We start from the raw sequence: 22,905 nt of genomic DNA on the forward strand, positions 1-22,905 counted from the left end.
CACTGTTTATCTGGGCTGGCATTGATGCACTTGGAAAGCTGCATTGTCATGGAAACTATTATCACCCGTATAAGCTGGGCAAAAGAATGGTCTTCAGGGGCAACTGTGGATTTTTGGGTTCAACTTGTTCACGTTTTCTCACATGAAAGCCGTCAGCTTTGATGCGTTTCAGTGGGATTTTGTATGATGGACCAATGCAAAATAGCTCATATTTGTGAAGTGGAAGAAAAATTACCTTAGACTTTAAAATGTGCTTTTCTTTTAAAAATGTGACATGCACCAGTACACAACCCCTTTACTTTGATACCCCCAAATGAAGTTAAGTGTAAATAAATGACTCAACTGTGTCTAAAATAATATAAAAGACAGCTTTTCTGTGAAGATTGATCAAGAACATTACTGGACAAACTGTCTTAAGACCAAAGACCAGACTGTGTGAAAGTTTAAGACAATATTTCAATCCTTGAACGTTTCAGACTTAATAAAACTTGTTTAAAGCTAACATACTGGGTAAGGAGAACACTGAGGTGGAAAAATCGGTCGGCAAAATATCTATTGTTTGTGAGTTTCACAAATTTGACCCTTTGTGAACGATTGGCAAAAAGAAAGCCATATGATATTTTGATAAAAGTTTGCCACAAAACATGTAGAGAAAACGGAACACTAAAAAAAATAAAATAAAATAAAAACACTCTGGTCAGATAAGACCAGAAATTCAAATTTTAGGCCTACAGGCAAAAATACCTGATGTAAAATATTACATTTTCGAGTGTGGCAGCCATAGTTACTATTTTTTTTATCAAAGCATATTTATGTGCTAGAATAGCATAGTCAAAGTCCATCTGCTTGAAAATCTGATAGAGCTTGATAATTAAAGTTCACAGGTGCTCTCTATACAGTCTGAGCCTTTTTGCAATAGAAATGGGCCCAGAATGCTCGTCTCTGGATGTGCCAGGCTGGTAGACATAAGGTTTTATGAAAGTCTTGACTCACTGGGGTTTCACTGCTCTATTTATGTCTACTGCATACAATCCAGATGTAATATATTCAATTTTGGAGTTTTATGATAAATGGCAAAATGTTTATAGCCCTTGAACTTTTACAAGACTTTGCATTTATAGCAAATCCTTGTGTAAAATTCCTCCCCTTTAACACAGGTATCGTTGATAGCTGATTTTAGAGGATGGCTGGATGTGTTTGTTTACTAAAATGAGGTGACACAGCCGCTGGCAGGAGGATCTGGAAAATCAGCCGCCTCTCTGGGAGGTGTTAGACTGTAAATGTTATTGGCATGCTGACAGTCTCCCACAATGCCACAGTGTGTAAAATCGTTAACAAGCAACATAATGGGCACACTCTTTCCCTAAGGTGAGGATGTGGGGTGTTTTTATCAGCCTTTTATCCTTAGAGTTCAGAGAGACATTATTTGATCTGCTTAGATATCAGAAACAAACCTCCTGTTCTTTTTGTGCTGTCCATCTGTTTCAGTGATGTGCATTCAATTATAAGCGAGAAAAATCTGTAAAGGCGTAACAACTCATTCGATAAAACACCATACATCTGCTTTTAATTTGTGAAAATACAAAATGAAATCATGTACAATTTATGTACAATCAAATTTATACAAGACAATAATGTTATTTCTGCGTATAGTGACGTAGATATTAAATCAGGATTATCGTTTGATGAGTGAATGTGCTGAAAAGTGCATAAAATAAATACAAGCAATGCTGAATGCGCCTCAACACCACAGATACCGTCAAACAGGAACACGCTACAAAGAAATACTTTACATTAAGTTTTACAGATTTACATGAAATACATTGTTTTGCGATGGTGGTGGAAGCTGTTTTTAAGACGTTTGAGAGTTGAATTACTGTCAGTGAGAAAGTAGAACTAGAAGCCTCTTTTCGCAGCAGTGGGTCTTTGTGGAGTCCTCCGTTGGCTTCAGCACTGCCTGGCACATTACTGGCACTGAGGGACGGACAGCGCAGATGTTCTCTGTGCCAGTAAAAATGTCACAAACCTTGTGTTTTGTCCTTCAACATCCAACACAAATCCTAAGCCAGGCCATAAAGAATCATCTGAGGAGTCAGAATGTCCTGGACTAATGTTATTATGTCTTATCTTCATGGATACTAAAGTAAAGTGACAACAGTGCCAGTATAGCTGTGTTCCATTATTTAAATAAGACATGATTTCTGAGAGTAAAACAACCATATTTGCTGATATTGTTGATTATCATTGATTTATCAGAATTCTTGCTTCTGGACTCAAACCCGTTTTTATGATAGAGCTGTTTGACGAGCATCCATGCAATGAAGAGATCATGGCATTAAGATTGGTCATGGAGTACATTCAAGTTTCCTCACTGCCTCCAAGACAATCCTGTGTCAGGCAGTGCTTACAGCCAAAGGAGGACTTAAAGATGCCCACTTCATGCGATATGTGGCTTTAAAAAAAAAAATCAATACATCTGCATACTTGGAATATTGTGCCGTGCACTGTTATAGAAACTGTCGATGGTATTGTGTGCTAATGAATAGCTCTCAGGGAAAGAAACAGCTCTATCATAAAAAAGTAACATTTTGTTTCAGAGATATTTTGGGAGGTTTGGTTTGCATAAAAAAGCATTTAAAACATTTACAGACTTGAAAAGGCAAAGATAAGACAAGTACATGTGTATAGAGATAAGGCTAGAGCCATATGCCATTTCAGTATGGACACTGGCCGATGTTAACCATCACAAATGTTGTGAATTAGCTCCAAATGGCAAAGAAACCATTGAGAGTCATGCTGCGCGCCACTTGCACTTGGAATCCTTGGATGCTGAGTTAAAAAACTGATTTTGGAATATCCAGGAGAAAAGTTGTGGTTTTTTTATTAACACCAACCACCACAAACATGGCTGCCATGCTTGCTAAACATTGAGAAAGCTTTAGTGAAAAACATTTATTTTTCAGTTTTGACTCTTGGTCAGTCACCCCTAGAATGGTAAAATCCTACAGAATATATTGCAGTGTTTAATGCATGAAATAGAGAGCAAATTCATTGTTGTTTCCTAGCTTTATCAGGTTTATGAAGCCCATAGTTAGCAAGCCCCACTGATTATCTGCTGGAATAAATCATAAACGTACCCAAGTTTATTCTCTCTTTTTACTTACTTTATGAATAATGTAGGTGGAGTACATAACCAAGTAATAAAACATTGCAAGTATATTTTTCTCTGTTGGTAAGTACTTTTGATACATATTGGAGATAATTAGCAATATAAATGTTGAAATCTTGCTTTTAATTTAAGCATATATTTTCAGAAGCCTTTGTATTTACACCATATATTCTTGATTATAATTATGATACTCTTTTGTGCCTGTCGGCTCTTACAGAATAACAGTTTGAACCACATTTAATGTGACCTGTATATTTTGTATTACTGTATTGAATACAAAAACACACAAATGTGAGGGAACATAAAAAATACCTTGTTGTGTACATACATGTGCACACCCTGTACTATTGCTTTATTGAGCCAACTTTTGATTTATCACCAGTCATTTTGGGGACACTTTAGTTCTTCTCTTGCAGGACGTAATATTTGCTCATTTACATCCTTGCGCTAACGCCATAGTTTGTAGAGGTTAAAAGGGATCAGAACGGTGTCATTTCACAAATTATCATTCAATGCTATTCTCATAAAAAAATAAAATAAAAACAACTAGCCACCCATTGTTAGTGCTTTCTTTAGCTTATCATATTATTCCTTGGCTCATTTTGAGAATGTTTAAGAGTTTGTATGACTGTATATTAAACTATTCAGTATTTATTCTATTAATGGGTTTTGCAGGAATGTAGCTGCAGCTCAGGTGCATTGTTGCCACCTGTAGGCGAATTGATAAATTGCAAACATGTCCCCCTGACCTTTGAACTGATTATATCTGCCCACCATTTCATAAATTTACCCTCTTTAGGTCAGGGCTAATTTACATCTCTTACTGGATTTCCGACTCCTGTGATAAATGGAGCGCAGCATCAGACCTCAACAATGCCACGGTGGTGGTGGATGGGGGTGGGGGTGCAGCTGGTTGTAAAATACACATTCTAACAAATTGCACACAATACTTTAACCAGACTCAAATGCAGTAGCAGTAGTTGTTCATGTACAGCTTAAAAGGCAACTTTTACAACTAGAGTCTTTTATCCAGCAGGGCTTCGAATCGCCTATGGTTATGCTCTTGCTCAAGTGACCCTCATTCCCCAAAATAAAGTGAAAAAGCAAAAAAAACAGTCATGGAGTCTGGTCACTGCTGTGCAAACTGAAAGTGGAGTGGTGGTCAGGGTTGTCTTTATGTTTCTACATCAGCTCAGATGTTACATTGCTGCAAAGATGAAGGAAGAAAAGCAGTTTGTCTTGCTGATAAATGATCCAAGGTCCACACTGACACCCACTCAATATGTCCTGTTGGAGGTCCAGTTGTCCAGGTGTCCGGGCGAGGTCCGGAGCTCAGCACTCGTCCTCGGCTTCTCTGATGGGTGGGATCAAGCTACTGGTGGATTTATTGTGACCGACGGGTTTGATGGCGAGAGTATTCACAGGATTGATCTGTATGGTCCTCAGGTTGGTATTCTCTGGTTCATCTGTAAACCATGTCTTTTCTGAGAACCAAAATCATACAGAGACAAAGAAGGAGGGGGGACATCAGACCATTAATGCTGCACAAAGGTTTTTGGATTTCAGTGAGTGTTTTTACATGCACACAGGTGAAAACTGTACATAAAAAAATCCCCGTAATGCGAGGATCTAGAGTAATATTACTCACGAGTCTTCAATAATCCTTTAAACACCCAGACTCTCTTTTATACTCCTAATGTGGTCTTTTCAAAAAGCTTTTCAAAGAAATGTAAGAATTATTGATCAAAGGCTAAGCTAAAGCTTCTGAAATATGTTAAGTTGTAAATAGTCATACTTCTATAATAGTGGCTTATATGGTTATTTTTCCTTATTTTAAGGAGGTGACAATATGCAGCTTTTCATAATGCTCATCAACTCATTCTCCAAAGAGTTTTTATTAAAATATGCATTAAAGGTATATCTAAATAAATAAAATATCAAAGTTGATTTATTTTAGTAATTTAGTTAAAAAAGTGAACCTCATATACTATACAGATTTAGACACACAAAGCGATATTTAAAGGTTTATTTCAGTTAACGTTGATAATTATGACTCCCTGCTTATGAAAAGTCGTATAAAATTATAATTTACCCAGGATTAATAAAAAAAAAGGAAATGACTGGATGGTATGGCTGTCTACTGCATAATAATTGGTCTGTGCTGCTTTTGCATTAATTATAGCATCAGTGCTTTGATAAAACACAATGGATTAGTAGCAGCAGATGACACAGCTCCCCAGAACATCACCAGACACCACAGGATATTTATGCTCTTGAAGCACTGATGAACTTTGTTTAAAATGTCTCTGCAGGATGGACTTATGCCTGATTCTTGATCTACTTCTTCTCATACGTCCATCCTTCCACTTAACTTTCCAGTAATTTGATACACACAGTGTTCTGTGAACAACTTCTATCCATCAGTTGCCTGCTTGATAACTGTCAGCTCAGTAGTCTTTTCTATGATTGTGTTGGCCATAAAATTTGTCTTAAAAATATGTATTTTTTAATTGGTCTTGATAAAGTCACATTTTCAGAGGAACTTAATTTGTGATTTTATAAGCTTCAAGGCTAGAAATACATACATACAATATCTCATGGTAGTATAGAAGTTGTGATTTGAGGTTGATTTGCAGCTTTAAGATTTAAGTACTTTGAACTCCTTGAGTTGATCAAAAAGCTGTTTGTATCCCAAAGTATTCTAAAGCCAAATGTGACATCATCCATCCATGATAAAATTGGATTGTGCAACAGGACAATAATCCCAAAACAACATGGATTGCACAATATAATACCCCACCTGACAATGTTGAAGGACCTTAATACATCTGTTTATGAATGAATGTGTGCACACTTCAATGACATGATGCAAAGTTGATGAAGTCACACAGAAAATGACTCAGCGAGTCATTCTTGTTAGCTGCTACACCTATTTTCACATAATCAGTCATGACAGTCGTCGTTTTCCCAGCTCTATGTACTTGGATAGTACAAAGTTTGAGGCGCGTCAAACTTTTGTTTGAATGGAGCTTTCATTAAAGCAATCAAGCCTATTAAAGGTTTCTTTTAGCTCACAACACAGGTGCTTTTCAATAAATTAGAACATTGTTGAAAATTTACTAATTCAAGAATATCAGTTCAAGAAGTAAAACTCATGTACAAGAAAATATTTCAAGAATTTACTTCTCTTATTTTGATGATTATGGCTTACTGCTAATGTAAACACCCATATTAAGTTTTCCAGAAAATGATAAAAGATAAGTAAAATTATAAATATGTTGCGTGATAACCTGAAAGAATCAGAGGGAAGACTTCTGACTTAACTTTTGTCAAATAGTCATTGACAAAAAGGGTAAGCAACAAAAGGTCATTGCTGAAGAAGCGGCTATACTGTAATTTGAAAGCTGTATTTAAATTAGAAGTTAGACTGCCAACATCTCAGCAATTGTGATAAGATTAGAATAACCAATGATTTTAATTCTATATATAATAAACTTCAAAAATGAGCTTTTATTTCTGAATTATAACTGAAATGCACAAACTTAATTTATTAAGTTGCACCTGTATGTTTGGTAGGTCCACAGGCATGCGTTTTCATTAACATTACTTAGCAGCAAAGTTGTAGTGGTACACTGCATTCACATGTGTGAGCAAATACATGTTTTCAATGATACAACATCAAACATCACGTGATAAAATGCAAATTAGCGTCAAACCGTTTGCTTGCATACACACTGTCAAGAGTCAAATCTAATGTGAGATGTGGTGCATGTATCATAATCATCATGCACCCCTGATGCATATTTAGAGGGCAAAATGTCAACAAGGACATGACCGTGCTCAGAAAATTAATTATCATGCAGAATTATTTATCTCCATACCTTGGCCAACTCTATTGATCCTTGTTGCACTTCAGAAAGAGAAAGTAGTACACTATATGTAAGCTAAATGGATTTATTAATAACAGAAAACTGTGCAGCATGATGATGAGAAGCCAAAAAAAAAAAAAGGCATGGGAATGTATTACATATGAACATAGAACAGGTTAAAAGGAGGTTATAATTATCTCAACAGAAAATAGACTATGTTAAAAGATTCTGGTTTGCTGTTATAACTCTATTTGATGTACTCAGCAGCTTTCTGTTTTTCATGAAAGTTGCTAAAGAATGGAATGAAACCAAATGTGGAACAGACAGTAACATGCTTCACCCGTATAGAGGCTGAATTCAGACAAGCACAGAAATTATTCAAGATTTTTTTTTTTCGAAATGAGAAATATAAAAGATTGCATGATTATTTTTAATTCTGGGTGTTCTTTCAGCAACTGCAATATGAGAAAAGGAAAGAAAGTTAAAGTACATAATAGTACACACAATACTGCCAACATCTCTGCAACTGAATGTCTTAAACGGAACGTTTTAAAAATAATTAATTGCTTAATAGCAAATAAAAGTAGGGTTTTCACCTCATTTCAAAAATATTCAACGGAGTTGAGGCCATTTCAGAAGCTTAACGTTAGCCTGTTCCAGTGTGTTGTCGATCTTTGTCCTGCTGCATGTGTAAAGTTTTGTCTTTGTCGGTCAGAAAATATCCACAATAAATTGACACTTGTGCACACAATAATTATTATTTTTTTAAGTTTGCCGTGTGATCAGTTCACCCCGCAAAAGGAACTGTTCAAACGGATCATAAAAAGCTCTAAATGTATTTGACCTTAAGGCAGAAGACTGACGGTACAGAACATTTACAGCTCAACCAGTATATGGTCCAGGGTTACAGTATAATAAGTTTTTTGTTGCTCATTAATGTTCCTCATGTTTCTGTACTGCAGAGAGAAAATTTGTGTGTTGAGAAAGATCGAGTTAAAGTTATTCAAACTAGGTTTTTGAAAGTTTCCAGAACCAATTCCACACTTCATCTGCTAATGTTAAAATTCGGACGTTATGCGATAAAATAACACAAAATATTGTAAAATTTTTAAGTGAACTGAAATGTGCTAAAATTATTTACACATTAAAACTATTAAAAAAGTGAGATACTTTATATGTCTTTTATAGGTCAACTCATTTAGTCAACAGTCTCTCGTGTGATGTCAGAATAAATTACTTTAATTTGTGAATATATTTCTTCTTTTCAGTTTCTCTAAACCCAGGGCAAAGAGCCAAAATCTCAGTAAGTTTTTGGAATCACTGTTACTTCTGTTCCACCACCTTGTAGGTAAAATCATTAAATATCATTAACAGACTTTGGAGAAAAAGAAAAAGTTAAATAAACATAAACAGACATTTTGATGTAAAGGCGTTATTAAAATCTGGGCATAACTTTATTATCAACAATTTCTACTTGCAAAATATTTTGACACAATTAAATACTTCATAGTTTCAGATGTTATTTAATCCAAAATTAACAACTTTAATGGAAATAAAAAGATATAAGGGAAAAAAAAGTTATACAATATTTTTAGACAATATATAATTTTTTAAGACATGCCATTTGAAGTGCAGTTCAAGTACAATAAGAAAGTAGAAGTAAAACGAAATCAAGTTTTATAATTAAAAAAAACTTGGAAAGATATAAGAAGTAAGAAAAGTCTATGATGGAAGAATGTGACACTGCAGGAAACCTAAGTGGCTTTAAATTTGCAAACAAAAATGACAATGTGACATACATAAGACAAAGTTTTCTTCTGCTTTCAAGGCTCAAATTCCCCAGGTTAGAAAAAAACGAATTAAACATATTAGATATAACACAGCAATAGATGACATCTAATGCAAACCAGGTAAAGATTAAATTTGTTTAAGACTGATCATTTTGAAATGCAGGAAGCTTCAGGGTGCTTTTCTGACATTAAGAAGAAATACAATTTATTTGCTCCAGATTGTAACTTATCAATCCTCAAATAAAAACAATAAATCTACCTTTATTTTACAAGATGATGAATGTTTTTCTCATTAAATGATACAAAAACTGTGGAAAATGTAAACCTAATTGATGGGAAGGAAGTCAAAGAAAAACAGCACGAAGAAATAAGGACATGCATCAACCCTGCTTGTTTCTTACTTTGTGTAATGAGCCGCTCCTGTTCAAGGGGAAAAACACACAAGTCACTGCAAACTGAACCAAACAAGAGACACATACATACACATTCAGACGAACGTACACAAACAATCCAGATGCGGTCTACAGTCTGTCTGAGACTCGACGACGAAGGACACACAGGACAACACTGACCGCAGGCACTGGTCACAGACATGGACAGGCAGACAGCTTTAGAGGGGCACATACTTTTGTTTGTCTCGTGAGTCCCTGCTTTTGACTCGGTTGGCGCGGTTGGTAGTTTGGATAGAGTGGACGGAAGAGCTCTTTTTGCTCGAAGAGTGCGAGGAGTGAGAAGAGTGGGAAAGGCTGGTCCGTGACTGACCGGCGTTGTGGTCAAACTGCATCAGGCAGAATATGAGGTCGGAGGGCACGAGTTCAAATGCATATGGAGGATTGGTGATGACGTACCTGAAGAAGAAATTGACCAGATGTAAGGTCAAATATATTACCTTACAACAACAAACCTCAGTGTATTTCATTGGGTTTTGTCTGACAGACCAACACACATAATTATGAGCTTGAGAAAAAATTATATGCGCATTTTGAAATTTTCCACAATTAAAAATCTCAACATCAAACAGGGATGTTGAGGCTAGTTAAGTTAGGTGAAACATGGATGGAACTAAGTACAGGGTGATCCTTAAGGAGAACCTTCAAGAGGCTACAAAAACTTAAAACTGGGATGAAGGTTCAACTTCCAACAGGAATATCATAAAGATACATTCAGAGCAACAATAGAATACTTCAGATCAAAGAATATGCATGTGTCAGAATGGCCCAGTCAAATTACAGACTCATTGAATTAAGAATCAGTGGTAAGACTTGAGAACTACTTTTCATGGATGCTTCTCTTCCAGGCTGCCTAAACTTGAGCTATGTCACAAAGCTGGCAAAAGACCTGCAGCAGTATCTAAAGTGAAAGATAATTCTGCAAAACTTATGGAGGCTTAATATAAATTAACACCAAAACTTTGAGAATTTTGTATTTGTGAGAAATGTTTAACATTAACATTTCATCACAAGTTTTTGCTACTTTGTGTTGAGTCTCTAAAAACCAAATAAACACATTGAAGTTTGTGATTGTAACATGACAATTGTGAAAATATTCCAGGCTTGTAAATACGTCTGTCGAGTGCAACAATACAATGAAGACAAAAGCAAAACATCTTTCTCCCTTTCCAGTTTACAGGGATCTTAAGTCTCACCGTTTGGTACACTGGCTTTGTGTGTTTAGATGTGCATCCCTTAAGCGATAGATGCCAAAACACAACATGTTGTATGTTTTCAAGGCTTTACAGAATAGGTCCCCGTAGCACCCACCGTCCTGAAAGACAGAGAAACAAAGAAGTTAAAAAAGAGAAAAATACCATAATAATAATTTTAATTACAATTTTGCTTTCTTCTGATGTTTCTAAGCGTTTGCCCATAAACACTATTGGATTCAGAGCAATGTTAATCATCACTGATTTGTATAAAGAATAAATCTTTAGATTTTTTTAAAAATCAATTTGAATAATAAACTTAAAGTTGATATCAGTTGTTTCTGGAATAAAACGAAAACCAAAAACCACGACACTCCGTAACTTGAAAAGTACGTCATCCCAACTGGAAGAGCTAACGCTGGGTCATTATTGAATCCTTCAGCATATTAATACGACTAAACATTCAAACAGTAATGGTTCACCACACACAAAATTGACCTCCCATTGAAAATTCTACATTTTTGGCTTAAATCCAATAGAAAAACTGCAAGGGAATAAAAGAGAAATGAGTAAAATTCTCCACAGAGTTCTCTCTCTGCATGTTCTGACTTTGTTAAATGTTATATGAGAGATATTTTCCTTTTAGTAGAAGGGGGCTGTGAGTAATATTGACAGCAGCCAAGGAATAGTTGTGTCAGTTGGGGTGTGAAAAAAATTGATTAAGATGGTATTTTTCTCTTCTGAACAAATTAAATTAAAAGTTTAGTTTTTCAAAAAATTTTAGTGATCCTACCATGCTACTCCAATATAAGATTAATTCAGATCAAGGTCTTTTAAACATTCAATCTTTACCTTGGTTGACCATTAGTGTGGACGGTGCTATATCACAACAAGCTTTTCACTGAAGGTTGAATGCATAATATGAGCAGACAAAGATGGCCTCAACCCCGGGGTGACAGGACCGTTCACTTACCCCGAGGTCAGCAAAGGGCCCGTCGTACAAGGCCAGCTGTGCCACGCGACACCTGTCCCTGTTTGCCAGGGTCTGCGGTGTGCTATAGCCACCACGTAATGCATTCTCCTCGGCCAGCAGCCCCTCAAGCTCCGGTGTGGCGCCACCCGTTACCAATGTCCGGATCAAGGTGAGGATATTATCATTGAAGTATGTCTGTGGGAATAAAGACAGAGAATGGAGGGTAAGTGCTTCAGGAAATACAACTCAGTCTTGACAAGATGCTAGACAGGTTGACTGTTGGTCTCCAACCCATAGCGGCGAGTTACTGGTATTACAACTTTCATCTCTGCAATCTTTAAAAAAAATAGAAGAAAATTCCTTGGAAGAAAAAAAACACTTCAGTTGTTACCCTTCTAGTTCATACTTGCTATTGGTTTGTTGATTTTAACAAGGGGAAATGTCTGCCCTTTTTCTCCGCAGTGTAGTCCCTCATCTCCCTACGCTTCTGCTCTAAAGTGACCTCTCCCTTGGCTGCTGACAGCACTATTGACTAAGATGATGGATGAGGGCTGTCCATTAGGTTGCATTACCTTTGTCTACACTGGAGCACACTTGAAGGCAGCTTTGTTCTAACCTCACTCAAACTGAAAGGCAGACAAATGAAGTCATCAAACTCACTAGAAGTTCCAGCCTTGTCACTTACTGTTTTAACTGGGCTGCTGTTTTTTTTTTTGTCTTTTTTTAAAGGTGACATAGAGGTAACAGTTATCTTTCCTCATATGAAAACATCGCATGTCTTTGTAAATCTGATATCGTAGCCCAGGGGTTCTCAAACTTCATGTTCAAAAGTCCAATAAGGACCAACTTCTGCAATATTCTGCAGAAGTAATGTTCTGCAATTTGCCCACACATACAGTGTGGACAAATTCCTCATTAACTGCGGTTTTGTGCAAATCTGTACCAAAAAGTTGCTGTTCCAGCCTGAAAACATTTTTTTTCTTTTTCTTACCGCGCTCATTAAGGAGTCCAGTACACTGACTGCAAATGCTGTCCCACAGGCAAAAGGCTGAGTGAGGTATAATTCTGTGTCTGGATCGTCGTCATCATCTTGGTCCAGAAACTGAACATTCGAGTCATTAACTGTTGGGAGGGGAAAAACATAAACTTCATGAATTATTCAAACTGTTTGCTTGCTCGCTTCTCACTAAAAACAGATCTCATGGAAAGGTTTTTGACTTGAAAAAGCGTGGATCAAGCAAGTCCTTGATTGGCATGAAAAGGGAGAACACAAAGCAGGCAGTAGCTGCAGATATGGACTGTATTTGGAAAATTTGTATATGTTGATTAGTTTTTCTCCAAATATGTCTCTCCGTTTAACTACAATGACTCTGTGTTTGATATTTGTACTCGGCTATGTGGCCTACTTGCCTCCGCCACACTCCATATCCAGGCGATTTATGCACACTCACGACACCATGCATATTGTCAAAGTTCCGGGCTTCAATTCAAATCCTTCCTTAAGGTCAGTATCAGAACAACCAATATGCCATTGTTTGTCTTGTAAATCCAAGACAGAACTTCCAATTACGTCTACTTGCATGTCAGGTCAAATGAAAGTAACTGGTTGCCCCAGAACCTTCTTTAGAGATGTCTTTGAGCACACAAAAAAACAAAACGCATGCAGTGGCTAGAAGAAAGTAATGATGTAAAATTTAGTTGGAGAACTGCTCCTTCTGTGCAGACAGAAATAAATGTCAGTCTTATGGACAAAGCTGAGATGAAAGAAGGGAACAGGCCAGAGAATGTGATCTGACAGAAGATGCTACGAAAACAGCCACAAGGACTTCTAAAGGGATCAAAGGCCCTGTAATTCTTGGAAAAAATAAAAAGGGAGAAATTTCGCTTTGAGATAAGGGGGGGGGGGAGAAAAACAAGACAGGCAATTTCAACCAGAACCAAGGGTAAAATGTGCTTAAAGTGATGCCATGGGAATGGACTGAGCTTCTTGTGCAGCAAAGAGAAATCAAAAGAAAAAGCTGATATGGAGGCAGCAGCAGTTACAACACTGCAGTACAGGACACAGGCGCTTCTTACCCAGCTCAGTTATCATTTGTATGCTGGTCCCACTGCTTTTATCCTGACTGAATGAAATCACAGGCACTTTTTTGCCTTGTTTTGCTAACGGTGCTGGACAAGTGTTGAGGGAAAAACAGTTACTGTTACAAGTCAACAAGGGGAAAAACACACACATAAATCCATTTTTTTTAGCAATGTTAAGCACACATTAGCAGACTCTAGCAGCAAAAACTGGTTATTTAGATCACTGCTACTTTAGAGAAACGTGGTTTCCAGCTATCATTTCAACTATTAAATATTCAGTAGCAATCATACCAAGCTCTGTTATGATGGGAATATTTGCTCCAGTAGTAACAGAGGTCTGCCGCACTAATCCATGGACTGGGCTGTTCTCAGGAGAGGATCGGTCCATCCCTGGTGGCGTGAAGCCTTAATGGACACACACATACAAAGACAATATGTTTCTGTTAATGCAATGTTCAGTACTTCATCATAGCATACAATGAGACGGTATCAGCCAAAAGATTGCAATTAAGTTGTTGTTTTTTTTCTACCACTTATCTGCCTTGGGTGACACAAAAAGTGTTCATGCCAACTAAACATTTTTACATTCAGTTGCCTCCACTATTTTTCTCATCTTGATACTGAAATTTTTACACGTTCTTGTTTCCAGATCAGTTCATGTTTTGCAACATCAGATTTAAGTCTGGACTTAGACTGGACCTTTCTAAAACATGAATATGCTTTGATCTATATCATTTCATTGCAGCTCTTGGGTTCATTTGCTGGAGGGCAACCTTCTGCGTCTGACCAGAATTATTGTCCCTACTGAAAAAAAAAAAAAAAAATCATCCCTGAAGCATTTTGCTGATTTTTCTTCCACACATATGGCACGCAGGCTGAAAAGTTCAATTCCAGCCTCATCTGACCAGAGCAGCCTCTATTACAATGAGTCGAAATATAACCAATAGTACGAAAGTTCAAGGGATATGAATACTTTTGTAAGCCTTATAAGCTAAATGCACTGCTACTGTATTCATGTAAGCAAACAATATTAGTCCATGTATAATAGATTTGACACACGGCTCATTTTGTTCCCCTTAGACCATGTGTGCATGGAGGCAGAAACCTCTTACACACATGCAGAAAAAAAAAACATGTACAGTACAACAGAGCCATGAAAGAGAAAATAAATGATGCAAAATTGAATTCAGATTGACTTGACATTTCTTGGTTTCCTCAGACTGACAAGTAAGCACATTAAATCAGTGATGCTGTATGTATAATACATGGGCCATGTTTTGACATCCATCACGTACTGCTGACTAAGGCAAATGTGAGGTCATACATGTATTAGACGAATAATGAAATTGTCAGTTTTTTTTCTTCTCCTCATGTCAAAAGGTTTCTAACAGCATTTCTTCTCATGCTGAACATTGACTACATTATGGAAGACCATCTGATGCTAACTGAACACTCTGGTGGTACTTTTTAGAAAACTATAACATGTAATATTAATGGGTTAAGACACAAAGCAGCCCCAGTTGCTGAAAAATAAGACTGTAAATGTCAAGCAAAGGTTTTTGTGGCAGTGATGTGCGTGTTGCCACCACTGAGGTTTGTGAGGTAACCGGTTGTTACAGTAACCTGAGGAACAGTCAGTAAGGTTTACTGTCAAACGCAGCGACAACAGGTCAGCCATGCAGCTCGTAGTGAGCAAATATTTTCTGTGCCGGGGCCCTGTCCCTCCCAGGCGAGGCAGTGAACTATGATAGGGCGCTACTTACCTTGAGAATTGGCCTGCAAGACCCCGATGCTGTCGTCAAACAGCATGGATTTGATGTTAAGTGACGCCAGGATGCACTCTTTGTCCTGCAGGGATGCATCATCAATATTGTTCTGATTGGCTGACAGGATGACACACATGTCACACAGGTTTATGTTGACAGCCCTCAGATCAGCCCGGCTCAACGGTGTGCCCTTCGAGAAGGAGAGATGAAAATATTTGTTACTTAAATAACGTGAAACAAGAAAGTTCTCAAACTTGAAATTTTTCTGCTAAAAATATCTTGCACCAAATCATGTTGTAATTGTTACATGGCAAGCAAATTTTTCATCACTCCAAATATACTAATATTTGAACAACAATCCTGTTTATTTCATAAATGACTGTTTGAAAGGCACATTTTGAAAATACTTACAGGCAGAATGGATACTTTGGGGAAGTTATGTAGAGTTTCCCACTCGCGCTTCAGGTATTCAAGGGAACCGACAAACACAATGTGTTTCAACTCGTGGTAGTGGAAGTTGCTCGCTCTCAGCGGCATGACAAAGTTTCGCAGACCAATCAGCGCTGATTTCACATCTCCAAAGATGCACACCACCACATGTCCACTCAGAACAGTCATAGCTGCTTCGCTGCGGGTCTGAGAGGGAAACAATATGATGAAAAATAGGTTTGTGACAGAAACATGAAACGTGTTACTGCTTTCCTCATTTTCAGGCAAACTGCTCTGCCTATAGATATGATGTTAAAGTGATGTGAAAAATGGCAGATGCATTATTGCAGGAAATGTTCTATGCACAGGCTCTGTGCATAGCAAATGACATGTCAAACACCTCATTACAGAGTGTTTGTTTGCTTCGTCAATCTTTGATGTGGCTTTGTGACGATGCACATTTTTTGTGAGAGAAGAGTGTCAAGACAAAGGAACTGTGTTCAAGAGAGGTATCAGGACCCACCAGGGTGACCTTCTCAATATCTTTGGACGGGCACCAGTGAAACATCCCCGTGGAGTCGTATTTCTTTATGTTCTCATCCATGGTCTCAATCTGCTCACTGCCTGGGATGAGGAGTGGGTCGTGTCTAGTTGAATCAGAAGGTTAGAGCGACAACAACGACAAAAGATTATTGAACTGAGTATCTTTAGATTAAAGAATTCCAGAATACAAATATTTTAAATTAAAAAAATACATCAACTGAACTCCAAAGTAGTATTTTTTTTTTCCTCTAGCTATTCCTGCTCTATGCTCATTGCTGTCAAAGGCCATCTGCAGAAATGTCAACAAAACCGCCCCGTCATCAAGCAAAGTGACATCAGCAGCAGCAATCAGGCAGAAGTAGATGGCAGCAACACACCACCTTGACTGGCATGAGCAAGGAGATGCAACTACACCCCCTCACCGCATAGAGCTTGAGATGGAAGTGTACTGGGTGGTAAAAGCTTTAACAGACAAGATTTTAAATATTTTAGCAATTTGCTTTCCAAAGTGAAGGGTATTAATGTTTAAACAGGCCATCAGAGCTATATAAACAAATCTACTCGTCACTGACCGCTGAAGAGGTCTATAACTATGGGAGCATGTCATTGGACTACAGTTGTTTTGATCATGGGGTTAAAGACTGTCATTATGTCCTTGATGTTTGTGACATATTACATACAACATTTCATAACTGCACATGATCAGACATCTTTCAAAAATTATATACAGTGTTGTCCAAATTTATTGACACCAGCAAACGAATCGTTCTCAATTTTTCTTTGCCCAATTTTTCTAGAGTTTTTATTCTTTCCTCAGCACGCCCCTCAGCTTTTCTATACAACTAATTTCCAGACAGAATATCCATAAAAGGTTTATTTGGGCACCATTTCTATTGTATTTTTGCCGTTATCTTTCCATTAAAAGGCCCAATAATGATCTATTTCAAATATTCTGGGAGAGGCCAATAGATTTTTATTTAAAATATTTTGGTACTTCAAATAGTTTATGCCATACACCAAAACATGGCATAAACCCTAAAGTTCTTAGGGTCTTTTGAATGATGAACCAACTCAAAGCATCACAGTTCCTCTGCCATATTCAACACTGTCCATATTGAGCTTTTACAAATATTTATACACTAAACCCACATGGATGACACAGACAAACTCTGTTTGTGAGGATAAGAAGTATGTTTTTCTTGGCATGCCCAGACAACCAGTAAAATAAATGTAGCTGCTTGATGTTTTAAAATTTCAGTATTTTTTTGTACCACTCTCACGGTGTGATGCTAGCCGTCTACCATCCCATCCATAGCGTACATAAATTCAGACTTTTGACTGTAAAAATCCCTATAATCTAAAACAAAATAACCTTAGTCTCATGTGTTACATATATATTTTTGACAGATTAATGTAAAAAAAAATCACCAAGTGCTAGATTACACGGATGACTACAGAGCACATGCTATACATTTACTTTGTCAGATTCAGACCACAGCTGAATATGTCTAAAACACTCCAGACAGCAGCCTTCTGTCCCTGTCCAAAACCTTTAAAATACTTCAAGTCATCTCTCCATAAGAGGAGAATGTCTTTAATCCATGTGAGTGCTCTAAAAGAATGCCATCTAAAATAACATGTTAAGTATGCATGAAAGTGTCAGCTGAAACTACCATCCCTCAGGCTGCGAGAGACTGAAGCCAAAAAACTCGCCTTTGGGCTCAAATACCCCGAGGCAAGAGCTGGATGTCCTTTCTAGAGCAGATACAGTTGGTGAGGGAAATGTATTTTCTGTCACTATCTACCACTCACTCAGTTGGCTGTTAATTTAACAATAGACTGCATGCACAATGAATTTATGTGCACAATACTTGTAGAAAGACCCAACTTTAGTCAAAATTTATGTTATATAGAGCTAGCATATTGTTTGCTAATAATATTTTACATTTTTTTTTTGCATTTGAATAAGACTTGAGACTGAGTTGAACTTAGACTTCCAGCAGGTCCTGTGTGTACACGTTTCTAAAATTATTTCTTTTTTGACGGGATATAGTTAATGTTATGTAATTTTATTTGCCTTAAGATCTCAAAGCACCCTAATAGACACATACTTCTCTTTGGGTGGGACTTCACAGCATTTGTATCTTGTTTTCTTTTATCACATAATTAAATAGTATATTTTACTCAGTTAATAGGTCAAAAGTCGAGTTGTAAAAATTTTCAGTACAATGTCCTGGAAGTCACATGACATTGAACCTGGGGATACGGCTTGCGTCAACACATTTCCGTTGAAACTAAAGACAATTAAGGAAGGAAGTGTTGATGGAAGCTACTCTGACATTAGTTTTTAAAAAATGTGCAAGTTATTTCAGTATCTGAAATAAAAGAAAAATCAGATATAACACCTACTGTCATCAAATTTATAACACAAGTTTAATATTTATTTCTGCAGTTCTTCATTATTTACCTAAAACATTTCATTTTGTCAAAATATTTAGTGGTGAATATCAAGCCCTTTAATGTTATCAGATCTCAATTAATTTAATACATAATTATAAGATTGTTACGACCTTGATTATTATATTATTGTTGATTTTTGTTGGGTATTATTTTAGCTCTGCATTTAATATCTAAAATTAAATTTTTCTATCTCCCCACTTTAATTTTTAGTGGTGACAGGTCAAAGTAAAATACAAATGGGCATTAAATATGCACCAACAATGCATAGTGTGAATAAATGTTCAGATTTATATGCATTTGATTTGATCCTGTTTAAGACTTGTGGCCTCAGAAGGCCAGGTGAAAGAGCTCACCCCTGGGTTCTGTGACCCTCATTTCAAATAATGACTGCTTTTGGACTACTGATACTGATATCTTTGGTTTTGTCATACTGTATATTTATTAGAATATATATTTATCAAAAGTTTTAGTTTTCAACAAAGCTTTAAAATGTTGGGTTTGTCAGTAACAACGAACACCAACGGCGTCGTTAAAAAAGGGTGCACTAAAAAGACATGAACAGAAAATGGGATAACCACATGTTTTTTTCTGTTTCTCCAACAGTATTTTGTCTAATCAGCTTGACCTTAAATGCAAGTCCTAATAGAAGTGAAAGCACTTAGAGGTTTTACACCTTGGCTAAATATTTCATCAAAAGTCAAATGTTTGAGCACTCACTCAGTGGAGCCGCTGTCACTTCAGTTTGTCCTTGCAGAGGTGACTGGTGAGGCTGAGCTGTGCCAGGATAGCTATCGCTCACTGTCAGCCATGACGGCCTGTCACTATCCTACACCGCCAATTGCCTCGGCAGTGCAGTGGCAGACATGACGTGTATGTCAAGGCGCTTCGATGTGACCAAACACATTTTGACATGCCACAGTTAGATGTGTCTTATGACCCATCAAGGAGGCTGTGGAAGGGGTGTTAATTTCAGAGAGGTCGTCGTTGCGGAGCTCCAGACGGGACGCGTTAGTGTGCTGGAAGTGGGAGCGACACAGCCTCACGGAAATAAGTGTCGTTCTTTTTATTATTATTATTATTATTTTACCTAACATCACTATAAATCAAAAGGTCAAGTGACTTCTAGAAGACCTTACTGAATCATGAGATGTAAAAGGCAGTCACCAACAAAAAGGCACCTTTTGAACCTTTCCCACATTGCAACTCAAACTTCTGTGTATTTTATTGGAGTTGTATGAGACAGCTCAACATATGACGTATAATTGTGAAGCGCAAACAAAAACATGCATGTGTTTCAAACTTTTGTAACAGATTAAAACTATGTATCAGAAAATTGTTTGGTGCATATCTGTTCAGCTGTTCAGCATTGCATCCCCACAGTTATACAAATCAGTGTCATGCTGTAGGCATACCTTACTGTCACAAGGGAAGGAAAACTTGTCAAAGTTGATGAAAAGATGAATGGATGTAGCTCAATTTAAGAAAGAAATTATGTTAAAGACTAAGAAATACTTGAGACTGAGTTGAGCTTACATTACACTTCCAACAGGAAAACAAACATAAAGCCAGAATTACAATGAAATGTTTTTTTTATCAAAGAGAAGAATCATGTTTTAATCCAGACTTGAATATAATTAGGAATCTCTGGCAAGATTTAAGAACTGATGTTCACAGATGCTCCCTGTCCAGCCTTGAGTTTGAACTATTCTGCCAAGATAAATCATGTAAAAAAAAAAAAGTAAGTCTAGTGTACAATGTTGATGGAGACATTGGTTGTAACAGGACATACATGTGATAATGTACAGATAATTTGTAGATGCATGAAACTGCATGCACATCCTTTATTTTTGTCCTACTTAAACTCACACAAGCACTGAGGGCGAGAAACGACTTTGAAAACCCTCCCGTCATGCAAACTGACAAAGGGTTGCTCTTCAAAAACCCACAGTCAATCTGTTGATCATTACTTATTTACAAAGGCCTTGAGGCCCCAGGTCCTATAAAAACACATTTGATACAGCATACACCCAGATGTTTTTTTTCCCTCCGCTTGTTGCAATGAAGTATCCCTTAGGCAACCACAGCAAATCCCTCTCCAGCGTGTAGACAGCAGGCGCTGAATGGAATAACAGATCCACCTGTATTGCTGTGGATTAGTGTGGTGAGTAGATGGATCGGGTTGGTGGGTTCATATTTGGCTGATGGCTACAGTGCTGGAAAAGCTCGGGTTTTTGTAACCCAAGAGTCCGGAAAACCCCTGTAGCAATTCAACCTGAACACTTTGAAGCAAATCAAATAGAGGGCAAACACCCACCCTGAAAAACCCAAGGCCTCCGATCAAAGAAAATGCTAACTAACCAATGCATGTAAATACTTTTATTCATAATACAACAAAGTCACTTGTCTAACCTTTGCTTACGCCCTACCTGTACCTTATCTTGTAATGTTAAATAATATATGCAATTGGGTTTGGCTTATAAATATCAAACAAATAGGAGTCCCCATATTAGCCAATGCTAAAATAAAGTCATCTGTCAGTTTTAATGAAATTACATCTGTGCCATTGTATATACGTCAAGCTGCAGGTCCTCCCTGCTGCATGGCTTTCTCATCACATGGCACTTAATGACAATGAGAGCTACTATTTTCATTCTGGTAATGGTCTCTTGTTGAATAACAGCGTTATCTTAAGTCAGGATCAATAAGCGCTGATTTAATTTCATGAGACAAGATAAAAGCAAGGTAACATTTGAATTCGCCTTTCATTGCGATGATACATATCATCTGTGGCCTAACGTGCTGAAAAGACCTCGGAGGGATCCGACAATAGATGAATAGCCTTGGGCTATCCATCCTTTAGAGCTTCTCTCCCTGTTAGGTGCTGTCATTAGTGCCAGACCTGTTTAAGAGCTCGAGTCTCTAGTTGTCACATGAAACCATTTGGCATTTGCAAGTCTGACATGTTTTTTGACGAAAAAATGGGTTCAGGGAGTGGACTGGGGTTTACAGAACATGCTCTTCAAGATGTTCTTCATGAGATATCAGTGTCGTACCTTGTTATCTTGGGCGAGGAGTTTGGTGAATTTCTCATGCCTCCATTGCGCTGCTTCTTTTTGGGTGACAGAGCTGTCGGTTGGTCCTCTTCAACTAAAACAAAACATAAAGGTATGAGGACGGCAGCGTTATCAGACATGAAGTAAAAGTCACATGAAGAGATGACAGAGCAGAGAGAGAGGCCGATGAGTTTAAAGAGACAGGAAACAAACAGGCTGGAATGTTGCTGGACGGAAATAGAGGACAGTCAATGCAGACAGAAAACAATGGCAAATGTTTTTAATGGACATATTTAGAAATGCAAACATGCAAGAGTGCCGCCATAAACCCTCATGCTGATTACCAAAATCCAGTTTGTACCCAGGGATGTAATCTAGGTTTTAAAAAATTCTAACATAATGATATAGTAAGGGTCAATGAGATCCTCTCATGATATTGAAATTTCTCAATATTTATTATCAATGTAAGGTATCTTCTTGGCAACTGCTGCCAGGATGTGATTATGTCTGTTAAAAAAGGTTTACTGTCACAATGCAGGCCTTGCGAATGAAGATGACTACGCGTTGAGTCACTTCTTTTTAAGTAAAAAGGAAGTTGACCATTTGCTGTCCTGTTGTGTGATGGAGTCAACAAGCTAGACTTCTTGTCGGGCTAGCCAGAATTTGCCTTTGCTATTTTTTATTTGTTTTTTTTGGGGGGGAGCTTTTTTGGATACTTGGTAGAAACAGAGAGTGAGAGAACAACAGACAAGATCAAAAAAATATACAATATATATTTTTAAGCACTGTGAGAATACAACTTGGCAACTCTTAGCTGCTAATGATGCTAATGATGCTACCCGAATCGTGCTTTCCGGTGACTGAAATGTTCTTTTTTTAAATTAATTTTTATTTTTTCTTTCGCAACTCTAGATTACTCTCACACACATGTATACATATTAGACCTTTGCAGTCATGATCATGTAAGTATCAGGCAAGAAGTTTCCTCTTTCGTTTAATTTATTTTTTTCCAGAAAATAATTTCTTGCATCAAGCTTTATTTGATTAAAAGGCTATCAGTGTACAGTCACTTGCTTACATTGCAGGCAGAAATCCTGCAAGGTAAGAAAGATTGTTTGCATTCTGATTT

General features: G+C 37.3%; 1 protein-coding gene across 18 annotated transcripts in view; it reads right to left on the minus strand.

The window, feature by feature from the left end:
• Window positions 1-1,540: 1,540 nt before the first annotated feature.
• Window positions 1,541-22,905, minus strand: part of LOC129367878 (calcium-activated potassium channel subunit alpha-1-like) — an 89,056-nt gene continuing 67,691 nt past the window's right edge. For 9 of the 18 annotated variants that reach the window (XM_055042510.1, XM_055042511.1, XM_055042512.1 and 6 more), the window contains 12 exons: window positions 21,777-21,870; window positions 16,244-16,367; window positions 15,703-15,927; window positions 15,289-15,481; window positions 13,817-13,930; window positions 13,520-13,612; window positions 12,435-12,565; window positions 11,444-11,638; window positions 10,474-10,592; window positions 9,455-9,676; window positions 7,051-7,079; window positions 1,541-4,653 (listed from right to left, as the gene is read on the minus strand). In XM_055042510.1, the coding sequence (XP_054898485.1) occupies window positions 4,502-4,653; window positions 7,051-7,079; window positions 9,455-9,676; window positions 10,474-10,592; window positions 11,444-11,638; window positions 12,435-12,565; window positions 13,520-13,612; window positions 13,817-13,930; window positions 15,289-15,481; window positions 15,703-15,927; window positions 16,244-16,367; window positions 21,777-21,870 (1,691 nt within the window). In that variant the 3' untranslated portion in view covers window positions 1,541-4,501. The remainder of the gene's footprint in view (window positions 4,654-7,050; window positions 7,080-9,454; window positions 9,677-10,473; window positions 10,593-11,443; window positions 11,639-12,434; window positions 12,566-13,519; window positions 13,613-13,816; window positions 13,931-15,288; window positions 15,482-15,702; window positions 15,928-16,243; window positions 16,368-21,776; window positions 21,871-22,905) is intronic. The other 9 variants (XM_055042515.1, XM_055042514.1, XM_055042522.1 and 6 more) reach the window with 3 other exon arrangements.

The sequence above is a fragment of the Poeciliopsis prolifica genome, unplaced genomic scaffold, assembly GCF_027474105.1.
Source record: "Poeciliopsis prolifica strain line A6 unplaced genomic scaffold, Auburn_PproV2 SCAFFOLD018, whole genome shotgun sequence".
NCBI classification, from domain to species: domain Eukaryota; kingdom Metazoa; phylum Chordata; class Actinopteri; order Cyprinodontiformes; family Poeciliidae; genus Poeciliopsis; species Poeciliopsis prolifica.